The sequence below is a fragment of the Zingiber officinale genome, chromosome 10B, assembly GCF_018446385.1.
Source record: "Zingiber officinale cultivar Zhangliang chromosome 10B, Zo_v1.1, whole genome shotgun sequence".
Lineage (NCBI taxonomy): Eukaryota > Viridiplantae > Streptophyta > Magnoliopsida > Zingiberales > Zingiberaceae > Zingiber > Zingiber officinale.
In genome coordinates, this window is record NC_056005.1 from 6,747,334 (window position 1) to 6,772,158 (window position 24,825).

General features: G+C 37.7%; 1 protein-coding gene across 2 annotated transcripts; it reads left to right on the forward strand.

Annotated features, from left to right (window-relative positions):
* Positions 1-1,429: 1,429 nt before the first annotated feature.
* Positions 1,430-4,058, forward strand: LOC122029853 (pentatricopeptide repeat-containing protein At5g16640, mitochondrial-like). Of its 2 annotated transcripts, XM_042588997.1 has the most exons (2): positions 1,430-2,598; positions 2,704-4,058. In XM_042588997.1, exons 1-2 carry the CDS (start codon positions 1,506-1,508, stop codon positions 3,867-3,869), a joined length of 2,259 nt encoding a protein of 752 aa, XP_042444931.1. In that variant the 5' UTR covers positions 1,430-1,505; the 3' UTR covers positions 3,870-4,058. The 2 variants fall into 2 exon arrangements, with proteins under 2 accessions (XP_042444931.1, XP_042444930.1); XM_042588996.1 differs by having other exon boundaries at positions 1,430-4,058.
* The last annotated feature ends 20,767 nt before the right edge of the window (positions 4,059-24,825 follow it).

Below are 24,825 nucleotides of genomic sequence, written 5' to 3' on the forward strand. Positions count from 1 at the left end.
CGTGTCAGCCGGTTACTAGCCGCATTTAATGAGCTCCCCTTACCGTGCGCAGAGCACGTGAGGGGTAGTGTGGGAGAACAACGGACATCGATTCCCAGAAAATACAAGGCATGGACAAAGTATCGCCGGACAGACAGATATCGCCGCACGGATGAGCATCTTTATGCCTGGCCGAGCGGCCTAAGGCAATGATCATTGTTCGACAGATCGGCAGTCCAGTCAGTCGGACTTTGCCTCCTTCGACTAGACTCGAGAGGAAGGCAAGTGATCCGGCGGTAAAAATCCGGAACCCCATAAGGAGTCAACGCTGAGGGGAGGTCACAAGGTCCAATGGCTCGCCGGAAAAGGGCGAGCCGACCGGGAAATCTGATAGTAAAAGGCACCCTGGTAGGGACCAGGGGTCCGACGCTCAAATAAAACAATGTGTAATGACCGAGCGGAAGGAGGTGCCGCCCGGACGGCGCAAAGAATCAAGGCCGTCCGGACGACGTTCATCGCCCGCCCGGCGGGCCGGACACCCCAGTCAGACGGTGGGTAAAAGACGGGGACATCTTCTGCAAGTCGTATGGTTGTGCCATACTTCTAGTCTGACAACGGGTGGTCCTGCCGTCCCATCAAAGAACATGCTCGGACTGTGGCAGCATGGTGTCAGGTAAGCTCTCTGACAAGTGCATATCGTGGTATGGGTTGCTGACACGTACGCACCTCGGTGGGCGTGCATCAGTTCCTTCTCCTTCCTATATAAAGAGGCTATTACTTCGCCAAAGGTACGCATAATACAAATTTGGCAGCCACTTTCTCCACCACTTACCTGACTTGAGCGTCGGAGGACCGTCGCCGGGGCACCCCTCCCGGCTCGGTTTTGTTGCAGGTTCGCCGGAGCACTCGAGGATCCAGCAGAGAGCGCCACGTGCCCAGCGTCCGCTGACTCTTGGTTCGGACAGGATCATCATGTTTTAACCATTGCACCATTCTAAAAGGACACATTACATTATATAATTAGTACCATTGTAAAGTTTTTTGTATTTTAAAAAATTGATTAATTAGGTTAGATAATGTTAAACTTAGGGCGGACCGATTTAGTTCTATAAAAAATTTTCATATATCAAAGTAATTTGAAAATCTAACATCCTTTAGTTCCATGTTGTAATTGAAGAAATTTTTTTATAAATATATTATAATTAAGAATTAAACTATGGGGGTCTAGGTGATCATTTAACGTTTTTATACTGTTTGTAAAATTGTTTTTTAAGTAGATGTTAAGTTTTAAAATTCAGTATTATAGAGAAATTAGTTTTTAAATATAATATAAGTGGTTGATCTGAAAAGTAAAATAAAAAAATAAATGTCTTTAAAAAAAAATCTGCAAACCGCTCTAGGGAAGGGCAACAGTTGTAAAAAGAATTCTTAAAAAAGAATAGGGAGGCTCAATTTTTTTTTCCTAAAAAAAAAAGGCATCAAATGCCTCCTAACCTTGGATTCGTCGTCGGAGCTCAGGAAATCTCATGTCCCAGTTCAGATTTCTCACGAGCCGCCGCCGCCTGAGCGCCTTAACCTCCCTGTTTTCCCAATCCCCCGAACCAAGCTCGGTCTCCAAGCACGTCGCTTGTGCTGTCTCCAATCCAGAAGGGAAGCAACCGCCGCCTCTCTCACCCAAGGCAACTGCCCCCAATCTTTATGCTCTCGTTGATCTGATCGACTCCTTCCTGCAGGCTAAAAACCTCAAATCCGCTTTTTCGGCTGTGTGTTTTCTGTTCAAGAGCGGCCATGCGACGGGCGCTTTCATTTTGAACCTGTTGATGAAGGGTCTCTGCCAAGGCCGCTCCGTTTCCAAAGCCGTGCAGCTGTTCCGAGAGGTCGAGCGCAAAAAGTGGATTTTTCCCGACGTCGTCACTTATACCATTCTCATCAATGGCCTGTGCAAGGATAAAAGGATGGAAGAAGCCATGGAGCTGTGGAGAGAGATGGTGTCGGGAACTGGTCCTGGTTGCTCCCCGAACACTGTCACCTACTCGACGCTTATGAATGGTCTCTCCAAGGCCGGAAGGGTGGAGGAAGCCATGTCCTTGCTGGATAACATGAAAAGGAGCGGGCTTGAAGCCAATGCGTATGTCTACGGTACTCTTGTAAGTGGTTTGTGTAACGCTGGCTCCGTGGACAGGGCCCTGGAGCTCTTTCACGACATGTCCCAGAAGGAGATTCACCCAGATTTGGTCCTTTACAACAGTTTGATCCACGGTCTATCCAAGCTTGGGCGTTGGAAGGAGGCTAAAGATATGTTGCATAACATGGCGAGTCAGGGAATCCGTCCCGATGTGATAACGTATACTAGCTTGATCGACGGCCTCTGCAAAGATGGAAAGAGCTCCGAGGCCCTGGAGCTCTTTCACGAAATGTCCCAGAAGGAGATTCACCCAAATTTGGTGCTTTACAACAGTTTGATCCACGATCTATCCAAGCTTGGGCGTTGGAAGGAGGCTAAAGATATGTTGCATAACATGGCGAGTCAGGGAATCCATCCTGATGTGATAACGTTTACTAGCTTGATCGATGGCCTCTGCAAAGATGGAAAGAGCTCTGAGGCCCTGAAGCTGCTAGGTCTAATGGTGGAGAAAGGTGTAAAGCCATGCTATATCACGTATACTAGCTTGATCGATGGCCTCTGCAAAGATGGAAAGAGCTCCGAGGCCCTGAAGCTGCTAGGTCTGATGGTGGAGAAAGGTGAAGAACCAAGCAATGTCACGTATAACGTCCTAATTAATCATCTGTGTAAGGAAAGCCTGATTGATGATGCTTTTGAGTTCCTTGAGAAGATTACCAGGGAAGGAAAATCACCGGATGTTTTTACTTACAATACACTAATCCAGGGTCTTTGCAATGTAGGCAAAACTGGTGAAGCAATGAAAGTGCTTGGTAAAATGCTTGATAGTAGGTTTGGAGTTGAACCCAATTCGTGGACCTTTAACATGCTTATACATGGACTTTGCAAGAGGCATTATGCTAAACTAGCCTTGAAGGTACAAAAGCTGATGGTACGTAGAGGGTACACCTGCGATCTGGTTACTTTCAATACGCTACTCGATGGACTCCTCAAGACGAAGGACATTCAAGGGGCTATCTACCTGAAAAGAGAGATGGACTGCCTAGGACTGGAGCCTGACTCTTTCACTTACAGCATCCTTATAAATGGGCTATGCAAAATGGGGCATGTTGAGGATGCAGAAAATCTCCTTCGTGAAATGAAGGAAAAAGGAATGTGTCCTTGCTCACATGATTATAATTCTATAATGACAATACTGGCTAAGACAGGTAGAATGGAGCGAGCACTGAGTTTATTTGATGAGATGCAGGATAACCATAAGCCTGATGTGGTTACCTTCAACATTTTAATTGATGCTGCATGCAAAACAAGAGATATGGATTTGGTAAAGGACTTGTTTGTGGATATGCATCAAAGTGGTATAACTCCTGATTCAGTTATATATTCTACATTAATAAATGGATTTGCTGAATCTGGAAAAACAGATGAAGCTATCCAAATGTTGGAGCACATGAATGGTAGTGGATTTGTTCCAAATGTTAGAATATACGATTCACTTATACGTTGCCTTATAAAAAAAGGTGATAATAAAAATATTGTTAGCTTGCTTCATCAAATGGCAGCAAAAGATGTGGCTCCTGATACAAGGCTCATGTCTACCCTTTTGGATACTCTGTCATTTGATGGAGAAGATAAGACCCTATTGAAATCTTTGCCGAATTTCTCAAATGCATTGGCCGGAAGAACAAAATTCTCATGTCATGAATTGATGGAAAAGCTCCAAAGATCTTGCCTTGAGATCCGATTACCTGCTAGTGAGGCATCTTGAGTTGGAGAACGATTGTATGTGCCGTTGTCCATTTCTTGCATACTAAACTTAGGACCAACGCTTCACTAGATTAAGACTTTGTTATTGGCTCTGCAATTTGTAGCTAACATTTGTATAGTTAGGAACTTGGGATCGTTTAACCTTTTTCCCCTTAAATTTTACTTCAGTATATTATTTGATCTTGGCCAACTCCATCCCTACATTTCCTTTGTAGTTGGTTTTAGTGTTAAATTTAGTTTGTGCACATTTACAAATGAAGAACAAATTCTTTAAGTGGTTTTAGTCAAATTTTATTCCTCTTATCCGTTTGTAAAACCATGTTCAAGTAAACTAGCTACAGTCAACCTGTTTAATTTAATATTGAGGATAATTAAATTGATTCATTTAGGTTTTGTATTAACTTTGGATCTCATCTAGATTGTCATGGTTTGGAGCTTACGAAAAACTCACAAACTGTTTGTAGTTTAAACCAATTGATATCTTACATTCCAACCTTTTTAAAATGAGCAAAAGAAGAATAGTCAATTTGGAAAATCTGTCATATTGATAACTCTGATTGCTCTTATTGGTATTCGTATTTCAGAAATGTCAAATTTTATACTTTCCTTGTTTAGTAATTAAGCATTCTAAAGGATTTTTTTTTTTTTTTGTAAATATGAATTAGAATTTGATGTTTGGGCTATTCAACATTATGCTTTGAACACTGGAAAATAATCTGCAAGTAAAATACCTGTTTACATGGATATAATGTTTTCCAATATTCTTGCTGCTTGTTAGATGGAAAAGCTATCTCCATTAAGTTATAATGCAAGAGAAATTATATTGTTGGCTTAGGTAGTATAGTATAACATCATTTTAGTGAATGCGTTGTGTTATGATACTCAAGGCTCTAAGGTATTAGTCAATTACTGAACTGGATCTTATCCAAGATACTTTGGGAATTATGTCAGTACCTGTGCTTGATTGGTATATATCTATCATAATTTTTGTCTTGGAACATTTTCTTTCCTGATGGTACTGTGCTGATATCAGTTTTTCTATATACACTTCGACTAGAATTTGTTTATTGTGGTAGTAGAAACTTGATGTTGTACCCACCAGTTAACTCAAATCCCTTTCCCTGTCTGAATTCTCCGTGAGTAAGAAAACTTCTATGTTAAAGTAAATTAACTAGTTCATTAACATGTGTTGGGCCAGGTTGATAATTTTAGCAATTAACCATCGGCGAGACCACTGTATTAGTTGCAAGAGCTACCTGCATTGGCTACCTTCTTTTTGAAACTGTCATGAATGAATGGAGACTTGTATGGTGGTACCTTTCTCCTCAGCAAAAATTAAAAAAGAATATATCCTGCTCAAGTTATTTTTGCTTTATTGGAATATCCTTTACATATTGTTGGTTGCTGGTAATCGATCGAGTAATGAAACAAGTTGGTTTTGTCTGCCATTCACGTTCAGTAATTATTGGTCGACTGGATGCAGAGTGTACATGCTTGTTTCCATGCAGAATGTCATCAAAACTTTTCTCATTCATACTATCATCTAACTTGTCTACTCTATGATGTGAATGTCCTTACTGCTTTGCACATTTCAGGCACTCTTAATCTCAATTAAGAATGTTCTGCGTATTAAAATCCTCAGGTGATTTGGAGTACAACTGTTTAGTGAACCACCTGTTTTTGTTTGTCAAATACAAACTATTTCCAGCTCAGAGAAATCTGTAGGTACTTAGGCTCCCTTTATCAATCTATCACATCTCATATCTTTTGACAGGAATAAGTATTTCCAATTTCATGCTTTATTAATATTGAAGCATGAGTATTCATGTGAAGCTGTTATTGCAGGCGAGTCTTCTGAAACAACAATCTAGGTGCTCTCTTTCCATGTTGTTTTATAGTTCCATTTTGCGATCCATAATGAATACTTGCCATTACAAAACAACAAAAGCTTGCATCGAATGAAGTAGATGGAATTCATGCACTTTCGATAAGCATTGTACGTACTGAGATTGCTGCATTGTGAAACGTTTACAATTTGAACCAAGCAAATAATGCAAATAGACTGCAAAAGGCAACCCAAAGAGGAGAGAAAGAGATAGTCGTAAAAGGCTGCTAGCAAATTGTATTACAAAAAATTTAGGTTTATAAATGATAAGAAAATATAAATAGATAATAAAGTAATAACAAAAGATTAATCTATCCTTATATAATAATTCATCATATACTAATAATATCTTTTTAAACTCGCAATACATTAATAGAAAGTATTGAGAATTTGTTAATCAGAAATTGAAATCGTGCAGTGGAATGCGTCTTAGTGAGCAAGTCTGTAATTTGCATAGAGGATACGATAAATGACAAAGTGATGGTGTCATTCTGATAGTGATGGCGAATGAAATGATAATCAATCTCGATATGCTTGGTGTGCTCATGAAAGATAAAATTACGAGTAATTTGAATAACATTGAAGTTGTCACAATACATAGGGGTAGGGTTCGAGAGAAAAACACTCATATCAGCGAGTAGCCAACGTAATCAAACAATTTCAGTAATAGTAGAGATCATAGCTGTTAGGATGTATACTAAAAGTCTAGCTTTTGTATAACATTTATATTGAAATAAGAATCACATTTGTCAAATGACTGCATTTAGTAAAATGTAGTTGTCCATTTAATTTATATTGTAGATAACATGGTGTGTGGTGTCACATAAAAGATCATGTTATCAGTTCCTTATAAATTATAAATAGTAGCTCACAACCAAGATAGATTGGGACAAATCATTGGAATGATTGTAGTGTAATTTGGTAATAATTTATCTTGATTATAAAATTATACTAGTACACTATGTGTGTGTTGAGTATGACCATTTAAGGTTGTTCCTTTTATACTGACTGCATAAAAGAACATAACCTCTGTTATTATGGATGTGTGTACTCTTAATCCCGATATAATAACAAGCACATATATTTAGTATTTATTTTTTTAATTTATCAATGGGTGAGATTTATTTGTTAAATCAATAGGTCCGATAAGTTAGGAAATAATATTATTTATATGGTATGTTGTTGATTATAGAAGAAAATTGTGTCCTAGTTATCTAGGTTGATGATGTCCCATTGAGGAGCTCATAAGGATTGTCATGTAAACTCTACAGGTGGACTTAGTCCGACATGACAATGAAATTGAGTGGTACTACTCTTGGAGCTAGATATTAATTAAGTGAGTTGTCAGTAACTCATTTAATTAATGGACATTCGATATCTTAAACACAGGGAGATTAGCGCACTCATGATAAGAAGGAGCACATAATGTAATATGGGATTGGTACGGTAGTTCAATAATAACTCTTTAGTGGTATGAATTATTATTGATGAACTTGAGTTGGGTGTTCGGGTCGAACACAGGAAGCTCAAGCTCATTAGGAGGTCAAAACCAATTCCTCCTCTAGGTCCCTGTTATAGCCTCTAGATATAAGCCTCGCATCCACCCAAGGCCATCTTGGTGTCCAAGATGTGGCCGGCCAAGCCTTGCTTGGTGCCCAAGCAAGGGGCCTGCCACAAGGAATTAAAAGAGAAATTTTATTTTAAAATCTTTCTTTTTATAGCTATCCACAAAGGGATTTAAAAAATATATTTTAATTTTAAAGTTTTCCCTTTTTTGTTGCCCAAGTTATGACCGGCCATGATTGGAATTAAAAGGAAGTTTTAATTTTGTTTAAAACTTTCCTTTTTAGAATCCACTGAAGAAATAAAAGAGATTTTAATTTTTGTTAAAATATTTCCTTTTATAGCAATCTACAAAGGATTAAAAGAGATATTTTAATTTTAAAATCTTTTTTTTTTAAGTCATCCACAATGTTTTAAAAGAGATTTTTAAATTTTAAAATCTTTCTTTTTTGTTGCTATTTATATAGGTTTTAAAAGAGAGATTTTAATTTTGATAAAATTTTTCTTTTTTTGTAACCATGATTTAGAAGAGAAGTTTAATTTTTAACTTTCCTTTTGTAGCCATCACAATGGAAAATTTAAAAGAGAGAGATTTTAATTATTATTAAAATTTCCTTTTTTGACCATGATTGGAATTAAAAGGAAGTTTTAATTATGTTTAAAATTTTCTTTTTTAGCATTCATCAAGGATTATAAAAGAAAGGTAGATGGTGTCTTGTGAGATACATAACAAAAAAGTTCCCTCTTCTTTTTTCGTTGGTGGCCGATCCTTTTCTTTTCTCTTCTTCCTTTGTTTTCTTCTTTTAAGGCCAGCGACACATCAAACTCCATCTTCTTGTGGCCGGTTTGCTTGAAGGGGAAGAAGAAGAGAAGAAAGTTTTCTATTTTACCATTCCTTGGGTGACTGAAACTTGTAGGCAAAGAAGAAGGTTCTGGTGGTTTTCATCTTGGTAGATCGTCGCTCACACAATGTCCAAGAAGAGAAGAGGAATACAACAGAAGATCAAAAGATCTTTAAGATACAAAGAAAGGTATAGCTAATTATTTGTTTTCGCTGCATAATTAGTTTGTGTTCTTTGTATGGATCCTGAGATTCCAACACAAGAGGCTAGCGATTTTATGTTTTCGTTTTTGTGCTTCGATTTTGTGTTTCAATCTTATGCTTTGATTGAGGTCTTTGTAGTTAAACCTAAGGTTACTATGAGAAGTTAAATATTCAATTTCTTTAAAAGGCTTTGTCTAGGAAGTGGTGGATGATCCCATAACCAAGAAGACCTAGTGCCTCACTAACGACCTGGAAGTCAATTCTTGAAATAGATATATAATCAACTTTTGTAATATGGTTTAACTTCTGAAGAACACAAGGGTTGAACTTGGAGTAAAAATATTAAATTTCGTTTCCAATCCAAGTTTAACTTTGAAGAATGAACTTGGAGTAAAAATGTTAAGCTTCGTTTCCAATCCAAGGTTAACCTTGAAGAACGAACTTGGAGTAAAAATGTTATGTTTTGTTTCCAATCCAAGTTTAACTTATGAAGAGCACATGGGTTGCTAGGAAAAGTTCTGTGCTTGTACAAATTTTTGTATAGGGGAAACATAACGGTATTCCAAGTAGCACCCAAGAATAGCATGATATTCTGCTTCGGTAGAAGAACGAGAGACAATATCTTGGTTTTTACTCTGCCAAGAAAAAAGTGTCAAGAAAACATAAAATCATGTGGTAGACTTACAATCTGTAGCATCACCATCCCAATCTGCATCTAAATAGGTACACAACTCTAGCGTAGAAGTGGAAGGATAAAGAAGACTATGAAACTGAGTACCTTGAAGATATCGAAGGATACGAAGCACAGTTTTCCAGTGTACTGAAGTGGAAGAAGTAACAAACTGACTGACAATATGTACAACATAAGTAATGTCAGGTCTAGTAATGGTGAGATATATTAGACTGCCAACTAGAGTGCGATATAAAGATGGATCTGGCAAGGGAACACCATCAGTAGAAGAGTACCGATCATTAACCTCAAGTGGAGTATCAATAGTGTGAGTGTTAGATAGATAAGATTGCTCTAGAATGTCACCAATAGATTTGGATTGTGAGAGAAGATAGTTACGAGGAGAATAAGATACTTCAATTCCTAAAAAATAACGCAGATAACCTAAATCTTTCATACCAAACTCACAAGCCAAATGCAATTTCAACTCTTCTGTTCCACTTAATCATTCCTTGTAGTAATCATGCCATCAACATAATAAGAGAGTAATGTGCGACCTGACAAAGTACAACGAATAGAAAGAGCAGAGTCAAGCTGGCTAAGAAAAAAAGCCAAGAGATTAAATCACAATGAAGAACTTGTCAAACCAAGCTCGAGAAGCTTTGTTAAGACCATAAAGAGCCTTTTTTTAGTCTGCAAACTTCACCAGAGTTGTGAGTGACACTTGGTGGAGGCACTATGTAGACTTTTTCTTGAAAATTTTCATTTAAAAAGGTATTTCTAACATTCATCTGGAAAATAGACCACTGACGAACTGATGCAACTATAATAAGAGCATGGATAGTAACAAGCTTGGAAATTGGAGCAAAGGTTTCCTCATAATTCATATTATACTATTAGGAAAATCCTTTAGCAACTAAACGAGCTTTATATCGCTTAACTGACCCATTAGATTTAGTTTTGATCTTATACACCCATTGAGAACCAATCGAACGCTTCCCTAAAGGAAGAGGTACAATTGATATAAAGCGGAAAGTTCTTTCGCTATAGTCTACTACCAAAGAGGATCAAGAGCAGCCTCTCTATAAGAGGACTCAGACAATTGGTGAATATAAACTAAAAAGAAGAAAAAGAACTAGAATAAGTAGAATACAGAAAATCAGGTAATTGAGTAGACTTATGAGATTGTTGAGGGTAACGAGAAGGAGGATCCGTTATCACAGGAGCATCATGGGAAGCAATAGGAGCAGAGGGATCATATGGAAGCTGATGACCATAATCTGTGTGAGTGTTAATCTTGCAAGTAGAATCATTAGAAGAAGAGATGCTAGGGTGGTCCAATTGTAGGGAAACATGAGATGACATATCATCGGAGTCAGTGCAAAAAGGATCAATACAAGTGAGATCAGATTTTCGAGGATTAGGAGTGTCAGAGGAAATGAAATAGAATGAAATGTGTTTAAGAAAAATAATATGATGTGAGACATAAATTTTTTCACTAACTGGATCATAACATTTATATCCCTTTTGACCTCACTATAGCCAAGAAAAACACAAAGAGTGGATTGAGAACTAAATTTACTACGTTCAACATGAGGACAAAACATGTGGATCCAAAAACATTTAAGACAGAATAATCAGGAACATAACTACCCAGATGTAATAGAAGATGGAATTTTAATGATAGAATGGAGTACAGTAAGAATAGCTTGACCCCAGAACTCACTAGGAACATATGCAGATAATAGGAGAGAATGTGCAGTGTCAATTAAATTGACATGGTAGTGTCAAACAGATATTGAATGTGCAGTGTCAAACAGATATTTAATCGATTAAATATTTATTTCAGAGATCGGCTCCCAGGTTAAACATGGCGAGACACTAGGTCTTCTTGGGTATGGGATCATTCACCACTGTCTCGACAAAGCCTTTCAAAGAAATTCAATATTTAATCTCCTTATAGTAACCCTAGGTTTAACCATTAAGAACAATCGAATCACAAGATCGAAAAAATAAAAGAAACACAAATTCGAATCACAAATCCGAAACCTAGAATCACTAGCTTCTTGTGTTCGGTATTTCAAGATCTAAACAAAAAGGATGAACTAGTTATGATGCGGAAACTAATAATTAGTTATACCTTTTGTAGCTTATAGACTTCACGATCTTGTATCGTATTCCTCTTCTTATACGTCGTGTGAGCGACAATCTACCGAGACAAGAATCTACCCAAACTTCCTTCTTCTCCAAGCAAGTTTCGGCCACTCCTAATCTCCAAGAGATGAAGAACTTTTGGCCACCAACCAAGCTCCAAGGGATGCAAAGAAACAAAGTCTCCTATATCTTCTTCTTCCTTTAGCAAAATCCGGCCACCACCAAGCTCCTTGAGATGAAGATGCCGCCGGCCACACAAGGAAGAAGAATAGGAGAAGAGAAGGGAGAGAGGGCCGGCCACCACCAAGGAATAGAAGAGAGGAATACTAGATGATGTTGTTGTTAGGTGAGACACCTCTACCCTCTCTTTTATATTCCTTGGTCTTGACAAATAAGGAAAGTTTTAATAAAAATTTCCTTATCCTCTTTGCTAATGAAAGGAAAATTCAATTTATAAAAAAAATTTCCTTTTCTTCTATTAATGTGGTCGACCACCTCTAATCCTCCAAGCAAGGAAAGTTTTAATCGCAAAATTAAAACTTCCTAATTTATTTCCGGAAATTTTTGAAATAAAAATTTCTCTTTAAATTTCCTTTCATGGTTGGTTATAAAAGGAGACTTTTATAAATTAAAATTTCTCTATTAAAACATGTGGATGATTACAATAAGGAAAGTTTTCTCAAAATTAAAATCTTTCTTTCAATTTACAAATAAGGAAAGATATCAAATCTTTTCTCTTAATCTTTTGTAGAAACTATAAAAGAAAAAATTTAAATTTTAAAACTCTCTTTTAAAATCATGAGGATGGTTACAAAATAAAAGAAAAGTTTTGTCAAAAATTAAAATCTTCCTTTTAACTACAAATAAGGAAAGATATCAAACCTTTCACTTAATCTTTTGTAGAAAGCTATAAAAGCAAAGATTTAAATTTTAAACTTTCTTTTAAAACCATGGCTTCCACCTAAGAAAGATTTAAAAAAAATAAAAATCTTTTAATTTATTGTGGCCGGCCACACCAAGCTTGTGTTCAAGCTAGGGTCGGCCACCAACTCACCTTGATTTGGTCGGCCCTAGCTTGGGCTCCTAGGCTTGGCCGACAACCTTAAGGTGGGTAAGAAGGTGGGTATAAGTGGGTATAACACTTTATAAATAAGAGGCTACGACAGGAACCGAGAGGAGGAATTGGTTTTGGTCTCCCGATGAACTTAAGCTTCCCATGTTAGCCCCAAACACCCAACTCAAGTTCATCAATAATATCTCATTCCACTAAAGAGTTATTATTGAACTACCACACCAATCCCATATTACTATATAGGCTCCTTATCATGAGTGTGTTAATCTCCCTATGTTTAAGATGTTGAATGTCCACTAATTAAATGAGCTACTGACAACTCACTTTAATTAATTTCTTAGTTCCAAGAGTAGTATCACTCAACCTTATTGTCGTGTCGGACTAAGTCCACCTGCAGGGTTTAATATGACAATCCTTATGAGTTCCTCTTGGGAACATTATCAACCTATATCACTAGTTCATTCTATAATCAACAACACACCATATAAATAATATCGTTTCCCAACTTATCGAGCCTATTGATTTATCGAACTAAATCGCACCCTTTGATAAATAAAAAAAATGAATATTAAGTATATGTGCTTGTTATTATATCATGATTAAGAGCACATACTTCCATAATAACAAAGGTCTTGTTCTTTTATTCAGTCAGTATAAAAAGAACTTACCTTAAATGATCCAGCTCAATACATTCTGAGTGTACTAGTGTAATTTTATAGGCAAGATAGACTAATACCAAATTACACTACGACTATTCCAATGGTTTGTTCCTATCTATCTTAGTCGTGAGCTACTGTTTATAATTTATAAGGAACTGATAACATGATCTTCTGTGTGTGACACCACACATCATGTTATCTACAATATAAATTAATTGAACAACTACACTTAGCATGTAAATGTAGACATTTGACCAATCTGATTCTTTTATTTCAAAAATAAATGTTTACTAAAAGCTATGATTTTAGTATACACTCTAATAATCTCCCACTTATACTAAAAGACTATGTTATCATAAACGTTGTCATACATCTGATTCTCATTCCTTCAACATGCCGATCAAAAGTTTTCGCTGGAAGGGCCTTAGTGAAAGGATCTGCCAAGTTATCTGCTGATGCAATCTTGGCGACAACAACTTCTCCTCGCTTCACGATGTCTCGTATCAGGTGGTACTTGCGCTCTATGTGTTTACTCGCCTTATGGGCTTGTGGTTCCTTCGAGTTTGCTACTGCACCACTATTATCACAATAAATTATGATGATTTTGGGCAAACCGGGAATCACATCTAAGTCCATCAGGAAGTTCTTGAGCCATACAGCTTCTTTGACTGCCTCAGAGGTTGTCACATACTTAGCTTTCATGGTTGAGTCAGAAATGCATTTTTGTTTAACACTCCTCCATACAATGACTCCACCTCCTAAAGTAAACACATAGCCTGATATAGACTTACTATTGTCCCTATCTGATTGGAAGTCGGAATCTGTGTAACCCACAGGGAGTAAATTATCTGCTTGGTAAACTAGCATATAATCTCTAGTCCTTCTCAGGTACTTTAATATATGCTTTACAGCAGTCCAACGTCCTTGTCCAGGGCTACTTTGATATCTGCTTACCATGCCTATGGCAAAACAGATATCCGATCTCGTGCACAACATAGCATACATTAGGCTTCTGACAGTCGAAGCATAAGGAACTGTCTTCATGACCTCTATCTCCTTTGATGTCTTCGGAGACATCTCTTTAGATAAATCTACTCCATGCCTAAAAGGTAGAAAACCTTTCTAGGAGTCTTGCATGCTAAAACGAGCAAGGATTGTATCGATATATGAAACTTGGGACAAGCACAACATCCTTTTCTTGCGATCCCTTATTACTTTAATCCCAAGAATATGTGTGCATTCTCTAAGTCCTTCATATCGAATTGCTTGGACAACCATACCCTTACTTCCGACAACACTTTGATATTGTTTCCAACTAACAAAATGTCATCTACGTATAGTACAAGAAATACCACCACTTTTCCATCACACTTCTTGTATACACAAGACTCATTTAGACACTGAATAAATTCATATGACTAGATTACTGTTGGTTGCTACTCGGAAAACCTAGAGGTTCCACTGTACAAAAATTTTGTACAAAGGTCTAAACCTTTTCCTAGCTACCATGTGTTCTTTTAAATTAAATTTGGATCGCCTGCGGAACTTAACACGTTTGATCCAAAACTTAATCTATTTGTTCTTTTAGGTTTAGACTTGGATCTCCTGCGGAACTTAACACGTTCGATCCAAATCACCTTAAGTTATTAATTCCATTAAATATTAATTTCCATAATTGGTTCCCAGTACTGACGTGGCGAGGCACATGGCCTTCTTGGATATGTGAGCAACCACCACCGACTAGACAAAATCTTTTATGGAAAGCTAATATTTAATTTCCTAAAATAACTTTAGGTTAACCGAAAGGAACAATCAAATCACAAGGAAAAATAAAACAAAAGAACACAACATCGAAAAACATATTCGAAATACTAAAATCGTAAGCCTCTTGTATTTGGTATTATTTCCATAAATAACTAGTATGATACGGAAAAGGAAAAACTACTAGTTATACCTTCTAGAAAGACCTCTTGATCTTTTACTGTATTCCTCTTCTAACCTCGGACGTTGTGTGGGCAACGATCTTCTGAGATGAGAAACCACCAATGAACCTTCTTCTCCTCCTAGCTAGGTTTGGCCAACACAAAGAAAGCTTCACCAAGGATGAAAGAAAAACACCAACCAAGCTCCAAGGGATGCAAGCTTTCTCTCCTTCTTCTTCTTCTTCTCCAAGTAGTATCCAACCACCACAAAAGCTCCAAGGGAAGAGAGAGAGGTTCGGCCACCACAAAGAGGAAGAGGAAAAGAGAGGATGGCCGGCCACACCAAGGAATAAGAGAGGGAGAGAAATAATAGAGGTTATTACCATGAAGGCACCCCCACCCCTTCTTTTATATTCCTTAGCCTTGATAAATTAGGAAATTTAATTACAATAAAATTTCCTTAATTTTCTTGACATGATTTAATTGAGAAAAATAAAATAAAATTTCTCAATTAAAATCTTAATGGCCGGCCACATAAAAAAGAAGCAAATTAGACAAGTTTCAATCAACAAATTAAAACTTCCTAATTTGTTTCCGGAAATTTTAAAAATAAAATTTCTCTTCAAAAATCCCTTCATGGTTGATAAAAATAAATTTCTATAATTTTAATTTTTCAACATGTGAATAATTTTTTAAAGAGAAAATAAAATATCTCTTCAATCTACAAATAAGGAAAGAGATTTAATCTTTTTCTTTAATCTTTTGTAGATCCTTTTTAAGAGAGATATTTTAATTTTAATTCTCTTTAATAAATTATATCTTTCACATAATAAAAATTAAAATTAAAATTCTTTTTAATTTAATTATGGTCGGCCCCTTCTAGCTTGGGTTCAAGCTAGGGCCGGCCACCTTAAACCATGCTTAGGTCGGCCCTAGCTTGATTCCAAGCTAGCTTGGCCGGCCCCCTTTAGGTGGGTATAGTACTCTATAAATAAGAGGCTACGATAGGGACCGAGAGGAGGAATTGGTTTTGGTCTCCTGATAAAATTAAGCATCCCGTGTTCGCCCTGAACACACAACTTAATTTTATCAATAATAATTCATTCCACTAGAGAACTATTATTGAACTACCGCACCAATCCCAAATTACATTTTTGGGCTCCTTTTTATTATGAGTGTGTTAGTCTCCCTGTGTTTAAGATATCGAATGTCTACTAATTAAGTGAGTTACTGACAATTCATTTAATTAATATCTTAGTCCAAGAGTAGTACCACTCAACTTCATCGTCATGTCGGACTAAGTCCACCTGCAGGGTTTAACATGACAATCCTTATGAGCTCCTCTTGGGGACATTATCAACCTAGTATCTCTAGGACACAGTTTCCTTCTATAATCAACAACACACACTATAAGTGATATCATTTCCCAACTTATCGGGTTTATTGATTCATCGAACTAAATCTCACCCATTGATAAATTAAAGAAATAAATATCAAATATATGTGCTTGTTATTATATTAGGATTAAGAGCACACACTTCCATAATAACTGAGGTCTTTGTCCTTTTATAAAGTCAGTATAAAAGAAACGACCTCTAATGGTCATACTCAATACACTTTTAGTGTACTAGTGTAATTATATAGTTAAGATAAACTAACACCTAATTACACTACGACCTTCCAATGGTTTATTCCTTTCCATCATGGTCGTGAGCTACTGTTTATAATTTATAAGGTACTGATAACATGATCTTCTGTGTGTGACACCACACACCATGTTAACTACGATATAAATTAATTGAACAACTACATTTATCACAAATGTAGACATTTGACCAATGTGATTCTTATTTCTAGATAAATGTTTTATACCAAAAGCTAGGTTTTTAGTATACATTCTAACAATTACTTCATTAAACTGTATGTTCCAAGACCTTGAAGCTTGCTTCAGTCCATAAATAGACTGAATTAGCTTGCACACTAGATGCTCTTTGCCTTTTTCAATGAATCCCTCTGGTTGCTTCATATGGATGTTTTCTTCAAGGCTTCCGTTAAGGAAAGCTGTCTTGACACCCATTTGCTAAACCTCATAATCCATATGAGCGGCAATATATAAGAGTATCCGGATAGACTTAAGCATAGCTAGTAGTGAAAAAGTTTCTTCATAATCGATTCTCTCTTTCTGAGTGTACCCTTTCACAACAAGTCTTGCTTTGAAGTTTTCTACCTTCCCATCTATCCTCTTTTCCTTTTATAGATCCACTTACATCCAATGGCTTTTACACCATTCGGTGGTTCTACAAGCTCCCAAACATTATTAGAATTCATATATTCTAACTCTGTATTCATTGCTCTTTGCCAAGTGATGTATCTTTATCTTGGAGCGCTTCGTTATATGTCCGGGGATCAGGTTCATGTTCACCAGGGATCAAGTCCAAAGACTCTCCCAAAACATGAATTTTTCAGGTTACCTAACAACCCTCCCACTACGACGAGGAACTATCTGTGGTTGTGTATCATTTGTGATATGTGTTGCAGTTTCTTGTGATATTTCATATTGTATTGTTGGTACTAGACTAGATGTGTCCTCTCTAATTATTTCCTTAAGAACAAATTTTCTTATGAGCTTGTGGTTCATTACATAGTCCTTTTCTAAAAATCGGGTATTGGCGCTAACAATGACCTTCTGATTTTTTAAGACTATAAAACCTCCTTTCGTTTCTCTAGGATAATCCATAAACAAGTGAACTCATGTTGATAATTCCAACTTATCAGTGTCTCCCTTCAGCACATGTGCTGGACTACCCTAAATCCGAATATGCTTCCGACTATGCTTACGTCCATTCTACAATTCCATGAGAGTAGAGGGTTCTGACTTAGAAGGTACTATGTTCACTTCCATTTCCAGAGTATATCCCTAAAATGAATTTAGTAATTCTGAATAACTCATCATTGATCTAATCATTTCCATAAGAGTCATATTCCTTCGTTCTGCCACACCATTCTGTTGAGGTGTACCAGGTGCAGTCAGTTGGGATTGAATCCCGACTTTTGATAAGTGACTCCTAAACTCTCCTAAGAGGTACTCGCCACTACGATCAGACCGTAGTGTCTTGATACTTTTATCATGACGTTTCTCCACATCAGCCTTGTACTCTTTGAACTCATCAAAGTACTCAAACTTGCAGTACATCAAGTAAATGTACCCGTATCTCGAATAGTCATCTATAAAAGAGACGAAATATTTGAAACCACCTCTTGCCTAGATAGTCATAGGTCCACACAAATCAGAATGAACCAATTCAACACATCTTTGGCTTTATATTCTTTAGTCATTTTTCCTTCTAAGTAAGATTCGTAGGTTGGAAAGTTTTCCACCACCAATGAACCCAAAAATTCATCGGCTATTATCCTTTGAATCCTACTCAAGTTAATATGACCTAGCCTTAAATGCCAAAGATATGATTGGTTCATTTCCGAATGTTGCTTTCTCTTATACATATTATTCATTTCCATTTGTTGTATCGTGTTAGTTATTGGATTTTAAATTGTTAATCAACGTATCAGAACAGATAACTTCCCTATTTTCTTGATAATAACTTTGTTATCAAAAGAGACAGAATATCAAGTTTTTTGAATAGTTTAGAAACTAAAATCTAGTTCTTTCTAAACTTGGTACATAAAGACAATTTCTCAAAATCCATGTTTTATTTCTATCAAAGGATAAGCATCTCCCACTGCAACAGCTGCTACTTTTGCAGGAGTGCCCATGTGGATAGTGATTTCCCCTTTATATAGTTGTCGGATTTCCTGGAACCCCTGCAATGAATTGCAAATATGATCAGTGGCTCCCATACCAAGTATCGGTAGATAACACCACTAAACATATTTCAACAACTAATGAATAAAATACACATTTATTGTTCTCAGTTCTGAGAGGACTGTTCACCTTAGTGTCCAAGTTTTATTTTTAATCATTATAATTGAGACCAGTAAGTTTGTTCTTTTTCAGTATAATAGACAGTAGGTGGAAAGACATCCTAAGAATCACAAAATAAGTTTTTGGTCAAGACTATAAATTTAGAATAATATTGATTCCTCAAACAATACTATTTAAATTTACCAACACCTCAAAACACCGTGCATTGTGCATGCCACGTTAGTGTGGACGTATACAAATTCAACATTTGTAAGAGAAGGTTTTACCCATTAATTTTATTATCTTGTCATCCTAACTTTATGACAACTAAAATTAATAGTTTGTTTTCCTTTGGTCACACAAATAATAACAGTGACTCCATTGGGAAGGATACTATTAATGTTAGTTAGAGCCCTAGAGCCAATCATTTGATGATTGTATGGACTCATGTATATCATATTCTTGTATATTAATAAAGGCATTTATTTGGTTATTATACTTATTTATATTAGTGCCAAATAGACTAAGTATAATAGCGTCCTTGAGTAGAAGGTTTTTACCTATATCAATCGATTGGTTGAATCGATAGTGAGATGATATAGGGAACACTACTCTAAATCATTCCTAGTCGAGTATTAACATTCAGGGACAATGTTAATACAATAAGACTAGCATGTAGGTTAGCTCGATGACTTGATCTCACAAGTCATGGATATAGAGATATCAAGCTGACACATGGATATGCATTAGAGAATGTATACTGAATGACCCGCCATGAGAAAGTATCATGGATCGTTATATGAGTGTCATATACTTTCTCATGTGGCTATTAGTATGACTATTATTCCTTAGACCTGAAGTCACCATGGATCCCTACATAAGGAGTTATGTACTTTGGTTTCGTCAAACGTCACCCGTAACTGGGTGGACTATAAAGGTGATTACTGGGTATATAACGAATTATGTAGAGGGATGTGAGTGATGTAGATGGGATCTATCCCTCCCATATGATGGGAGCGACATCGATATTCTTGATAGAGTGAGACCACTAAGTGCATGGCCATGCCCAAATGAGTTAACATTAGATGTCGAGCTCATTTGATCGAGTGAGTCTACTTGGAGTTCAAGATTTAGATTGATTAGAGGATGACACGGTCTATGCCTCATATTGATCAATCTAGATGTCTAGGATAGAAGGACACTTGTCATTATTTTGTGAGGAGTCACAATTGGTAGTCACAAGGTGATGTCGGATCTCGACATTCTTGTAACTTGGGTAGTAATGATGTGTTGCTAGATACCGCTCATTACTTATGCTCCTAAATGGGTTTAGGGCATTGCCAACGTTACAAGAACCTATAGGGTCACACACTTAGGACAATTAGATGGAGATTAGGTTCATATGATGAACCAAGAGGATTAGATTCATTTGATGAATCAAATTGGATTAAGAGTAATCCTAATTGGGCTAACTTGAGTTCGACTCAAGTTGATTCATGTATTCAATGAGTCTAATTTAGATTTTGACTCATTGAATCAATTTAATTTAATGAATTAGATTCATTATATTAAGTTGGCTCGAATCAAATGGTTAGATTAGATCAACCATGGTAGAGATTGGTTCAAGTTTGACTTGACTTGAGAAGGAAGACCAAAGGTCAATTTTGACTTGACCTTTTGCCACCTCATTGGTGAGTTGGCATTAGGTGGACCAATAATGATGTTCCACATCATCATGGGTGCCACCTCATGGAAGTTACAAAGCCATTTTCATAATAACTTCACATTAATTGCATTTAATGGAGAGTTACACAATGTATAGTGGTCGGCCACTTTGGGTTGGATTGGTGAATTTTATTTTTCATTCAAGTGGTGTAACTCCTTCTTCTTCCTTGGGTTCTCTCCTTGCTCTCCCTCCTCTTCCTTGCCGTGACCTATCAAGGTGCTAGCACACCTTTGTTTAGGTTTTCTCCATCAAGAATTGTTCGTGTGGATACTTCTAGAGGACCGACACTTGACGGTCTAGAGATCCGGCAACTTCTTGGACGAGCGGGAACGCGAAGGGCTTCGCTTCGAAGGTATAACTCTCATCTAGTGTAGATCTAAAGTTTTTACAAACTCGTACAAGAAAAAGTTTTTCGAAAAGTTTTGTTTACGAATCTTTGCACGAGATCCATGGCTTTGGGTGACTCGGGGTTTCCACGACGCGAAAAAGCGATTTTCGCGGCCCGACGAACCCAACAGTGGTATCAGAGCAAGGTTCAAAGACTTGTACGAGTTCGTTTGTATTTTTATGAAAAATATACCTTCTGTGATTTTCTGTAAAAAATTGAGTTTTTATGAGTAATTTTTCCGTAGAAGCGAAGCACAAGTGTCTCGGCACTTGTAGGCTTCGGCTACCGGAAAGTTTTCTTTTAAACGGCTTCGTTTTGCCCCAAATCCGTTTGGGACAGCGGGGTCGGATGTCATTAGATCGCAAAGGAGCAACTCACGATGGTTAGAGCGTGGGTAGGGGTACTGCCCCTAACCCCGCAAGGGGATTTGCTCCGCGGTTGCACCCGAAATCGCTAAAAACGAGCCCGCCCGGAAGATTTTTCCAAAACAGCAATGTCTCGGCCCAAATCATTTTGGGACAGCGGGTTTAGGCGCTATTGGATCGCAAAGGAACCCTCGCGATGGTTAGATCGCGGGTAGGGGCGCTGCCCTTGGGCCCCGCAAGGGGATCCGTTCCGCGATTGCGCCCGAAACCGCTAAACGGGACCGCCGGGAAATTTTACTCGTAAAGATTTTAAAAATTAATTTTAAAATTATAGAAAATTATGAAAATATATAATTTTGAATTATATATAAATTTTGTGATAGTCATGGCCCAAAAACTCAATATGATTGGTTGTGTTGTAATTCATAATACGGCATGCGTGCCGTTATGTGTTTGCGCGTGTTGTATGTTTTTATTTATTCGCGACCTGCGCGTCGTGCCTTCTCTTATATTCTTGTTGTAAATTAGATTTAGACTCGAATGTAACTCGAGTTTCAAATTGTAATGTACAAATTGGAGCGGTGGAGGGTCCACACGAGACGGAGTTCCGAGGCGGGCACGAGCAACACAAGGTGGTCAAAGGGAGGAGCTTGAAGAAGCTGTTGACCCTAGGTTGACCATTCGATCTTCTCATTGGCTTGAGAAGATCGTAGTAGAGCCATGACTAAATCACAAATAGATTAATTAATTAATTGTTATGTATCTGATGCATGTTTAATAATTAATTAATTAATTAGTGCCTTAACGATTAGATTAGATCTAAGTCATGCACATGATGCACCCTTGCGATTAGATTAGATCTAAGTCGTGCACAAGATGCATCCTTCTCGATTAGATTAGATCTAGATCGAACCAACTCTAAATGCCTAATCGTGCCGTGATACCTATCACTACCTCGATCACATGTATTGTTGAATCTGCCAAAGCAGAGCAATACATATTATCTTGGTAGGGTACGGAGGGACAATCTTGGTCCCGCCTATCAACGCATGGGTGAATACAAACTCAATTAGATTGAGTATTCCTAGTTACTCGGTTGGATCGAGTCAACTATAGGCATTATTCCAACGGTTGGAAAAGATAGGTCAAAATCACATCTATATTAACACTCGGGCATATTAGCCAAAGCTAACTCGAGTTTTAATATAAATGCGGATATTGATTCTATAAACAAGAGTTGCATAGAGATGTAATTGGTAATCGTTACCTACCGATCATACTAAGCCTTGGGCGTATTAGCCAACGCTAACTCAAGGGTTAGTATGATGTGGATCTTGTCCCACATGAATTATAGTATTCAGTGGGAGCATCTTTTAATTAAAGGCTTAATTAAATGATTTTTTTTTAAAAAAAGGAATATGATATTTATTTCTGTAAATTTTCTGTTGTAGATAACCATGACGTCGAACACGAATTCCTTCTCCCTGCGATCTGTCCTTGAGAAGGACAAGCTCAACGGAGCGAATTTCCTGGTACAGGAACTTGAGAATAGTTCTCACCCGGGAACGTAAACTGTACGTGCCGCCCATTCCGGAGGCTCCTCCCGCCAATGTCACAGGTGACAAAGATGCTTACAAGAAGCATCAAGATGACGATTAGATGTGTCTGTCTAATGCTCGCGACCATGAACTCGGAGCTTGAAGCAACACGAGTTGATGGGCGCCACGATATGGTTGAGCATCTTCGCCAACTATATCGGGACAAGCGAGGCATGAGAGATTTGAGATCTCTAAGGCACTGTTTCTGTGCAAGATGTCAAGATCTGCGAGGTCCTTATGTACTCAAGATGATTGGGTACATAGAGAACCTACAAAGACTGGGTTCCCACTTGGCCATGGCCACCGACTTGATCTTGCGGTCCTTGCCGGATAGTTATAGTCAATTCGTTCTCAACTATAACATGAACGAGATTGACAAGCCCCTGCCCGAGCTACTTAGTATGTTACGAAATGCTGAGATTAACCTTAAGAAGGTTAAGCCCATTCGATGGTCCGAAGCACAAGGGCAAGGGCAAGGCAAACCCAAAGGTAAGGGAAAGTCCCAAACCAAGGGCAAGGCAAGGCACTTTGAAGCCTAAGGAGGGGTCGCCAGGATGCTACCTGCTTCCACTGCGCATTGGAAGAGGAACTGTAAGGTATACTTGGAGGATCTTAAGAAGAAGCGAGTGAGACTTCCATGTATATATGTTATAGAAGTCAATCTATCTATTTCTACATCATGGGTATTAGATACTGGATGTGCTTCTCACATTTGTACTGATGTGCAGGCGCTGAGAAATAGCAGAGCATTGGCAAAGGGCGAGGTGGACCTACGAGTAGGCAATGGAGCACGGGTTGCAATTGTGGAACTTATTATCTATCTCTGGGCTTGTACTAGATTTAGATGATTGTTGTTATGTGCCTGCTCTTACTAAGAACATAGTTTCAGTTTCTTGTTTAGACAAGAAAGGATACTCTTTTATAATAAAAGACAAATGTTGTTTTGTTTATTTAAAAGATATGTTCTATTGTAGTGCACCACTAATAAACGGACTCTATATTCTAGACCTTGAGAGCCCTATTTATAACATAAATACCAAGAAGTTCAAGTCAAATGACCTGAACCAAACTTATCTCTGGCACTGTCGCTTAGGTCATATAAATGACAAGCGCTTATCCCAGCTCCATAAGGATGGTTTGCTGGACTCATTTGATTTAGAATCATATGAGATATGCGAGTCATGCCTACGAGGCAAGATGACCAAGACCCCCTTTAGTGGGCATAGCGAGAGAGCAACTGATTTGTTAGGACTCATACATAGTGATGTATGTGGCCCTTTCAATGTTGCTGCTAGAGACGGTTATAGATACTTCATCACATTTACTGATGACTTCAGTAGATATGGTTATGTGTACTTGATGACACATAAGTCTGAATCCTTTGAAAAGTTCAAAGAATTCAAGAATGAAGTACAGAACCAGCTTGGCAAGAGTATTAAGATACTTCGATCAGATCGAGGTGGAGAATACCTTAGCCATGAGTTTCGTGACTACCTAGCTGAGTGTGGGATTCTATCCCAACTCACTCCTCCTGGAACACCACAGTGGAATGGTGTATCCGAAAGGAGGAATCATACCCTATTAGATATGGTACGATCTATGATGAGTCACACAGATCTTCCGACATATCTATGGGGATATGCTCTAGACACGGCAGCTTTCATACTCAACCGAGTTCCATCAAAGGCCGTGATAAAGACACCATATAGGATATGGACTGGGAGAGATGCCCAGGTGTCATTCATGAGGATTTGGGGCTGTGAGGCTTACGTACTCTGAGACATATTATTGTCCCTATCCGATTGGAAGTCAAAATCCATGCAACCCACAAGGACCAAAATAACTGTCTTGTAAGCTAGCATATAATCTCTAGTGCCTCTAAGGTACTACAATATATGCTTTACTGCAGTCCACTGTCCTTGTCCAGGGTTACTTTGATATCTGCTAACTATGCCTTTGGCAAAACAGATTTCTGATCTCGTACATAGCAT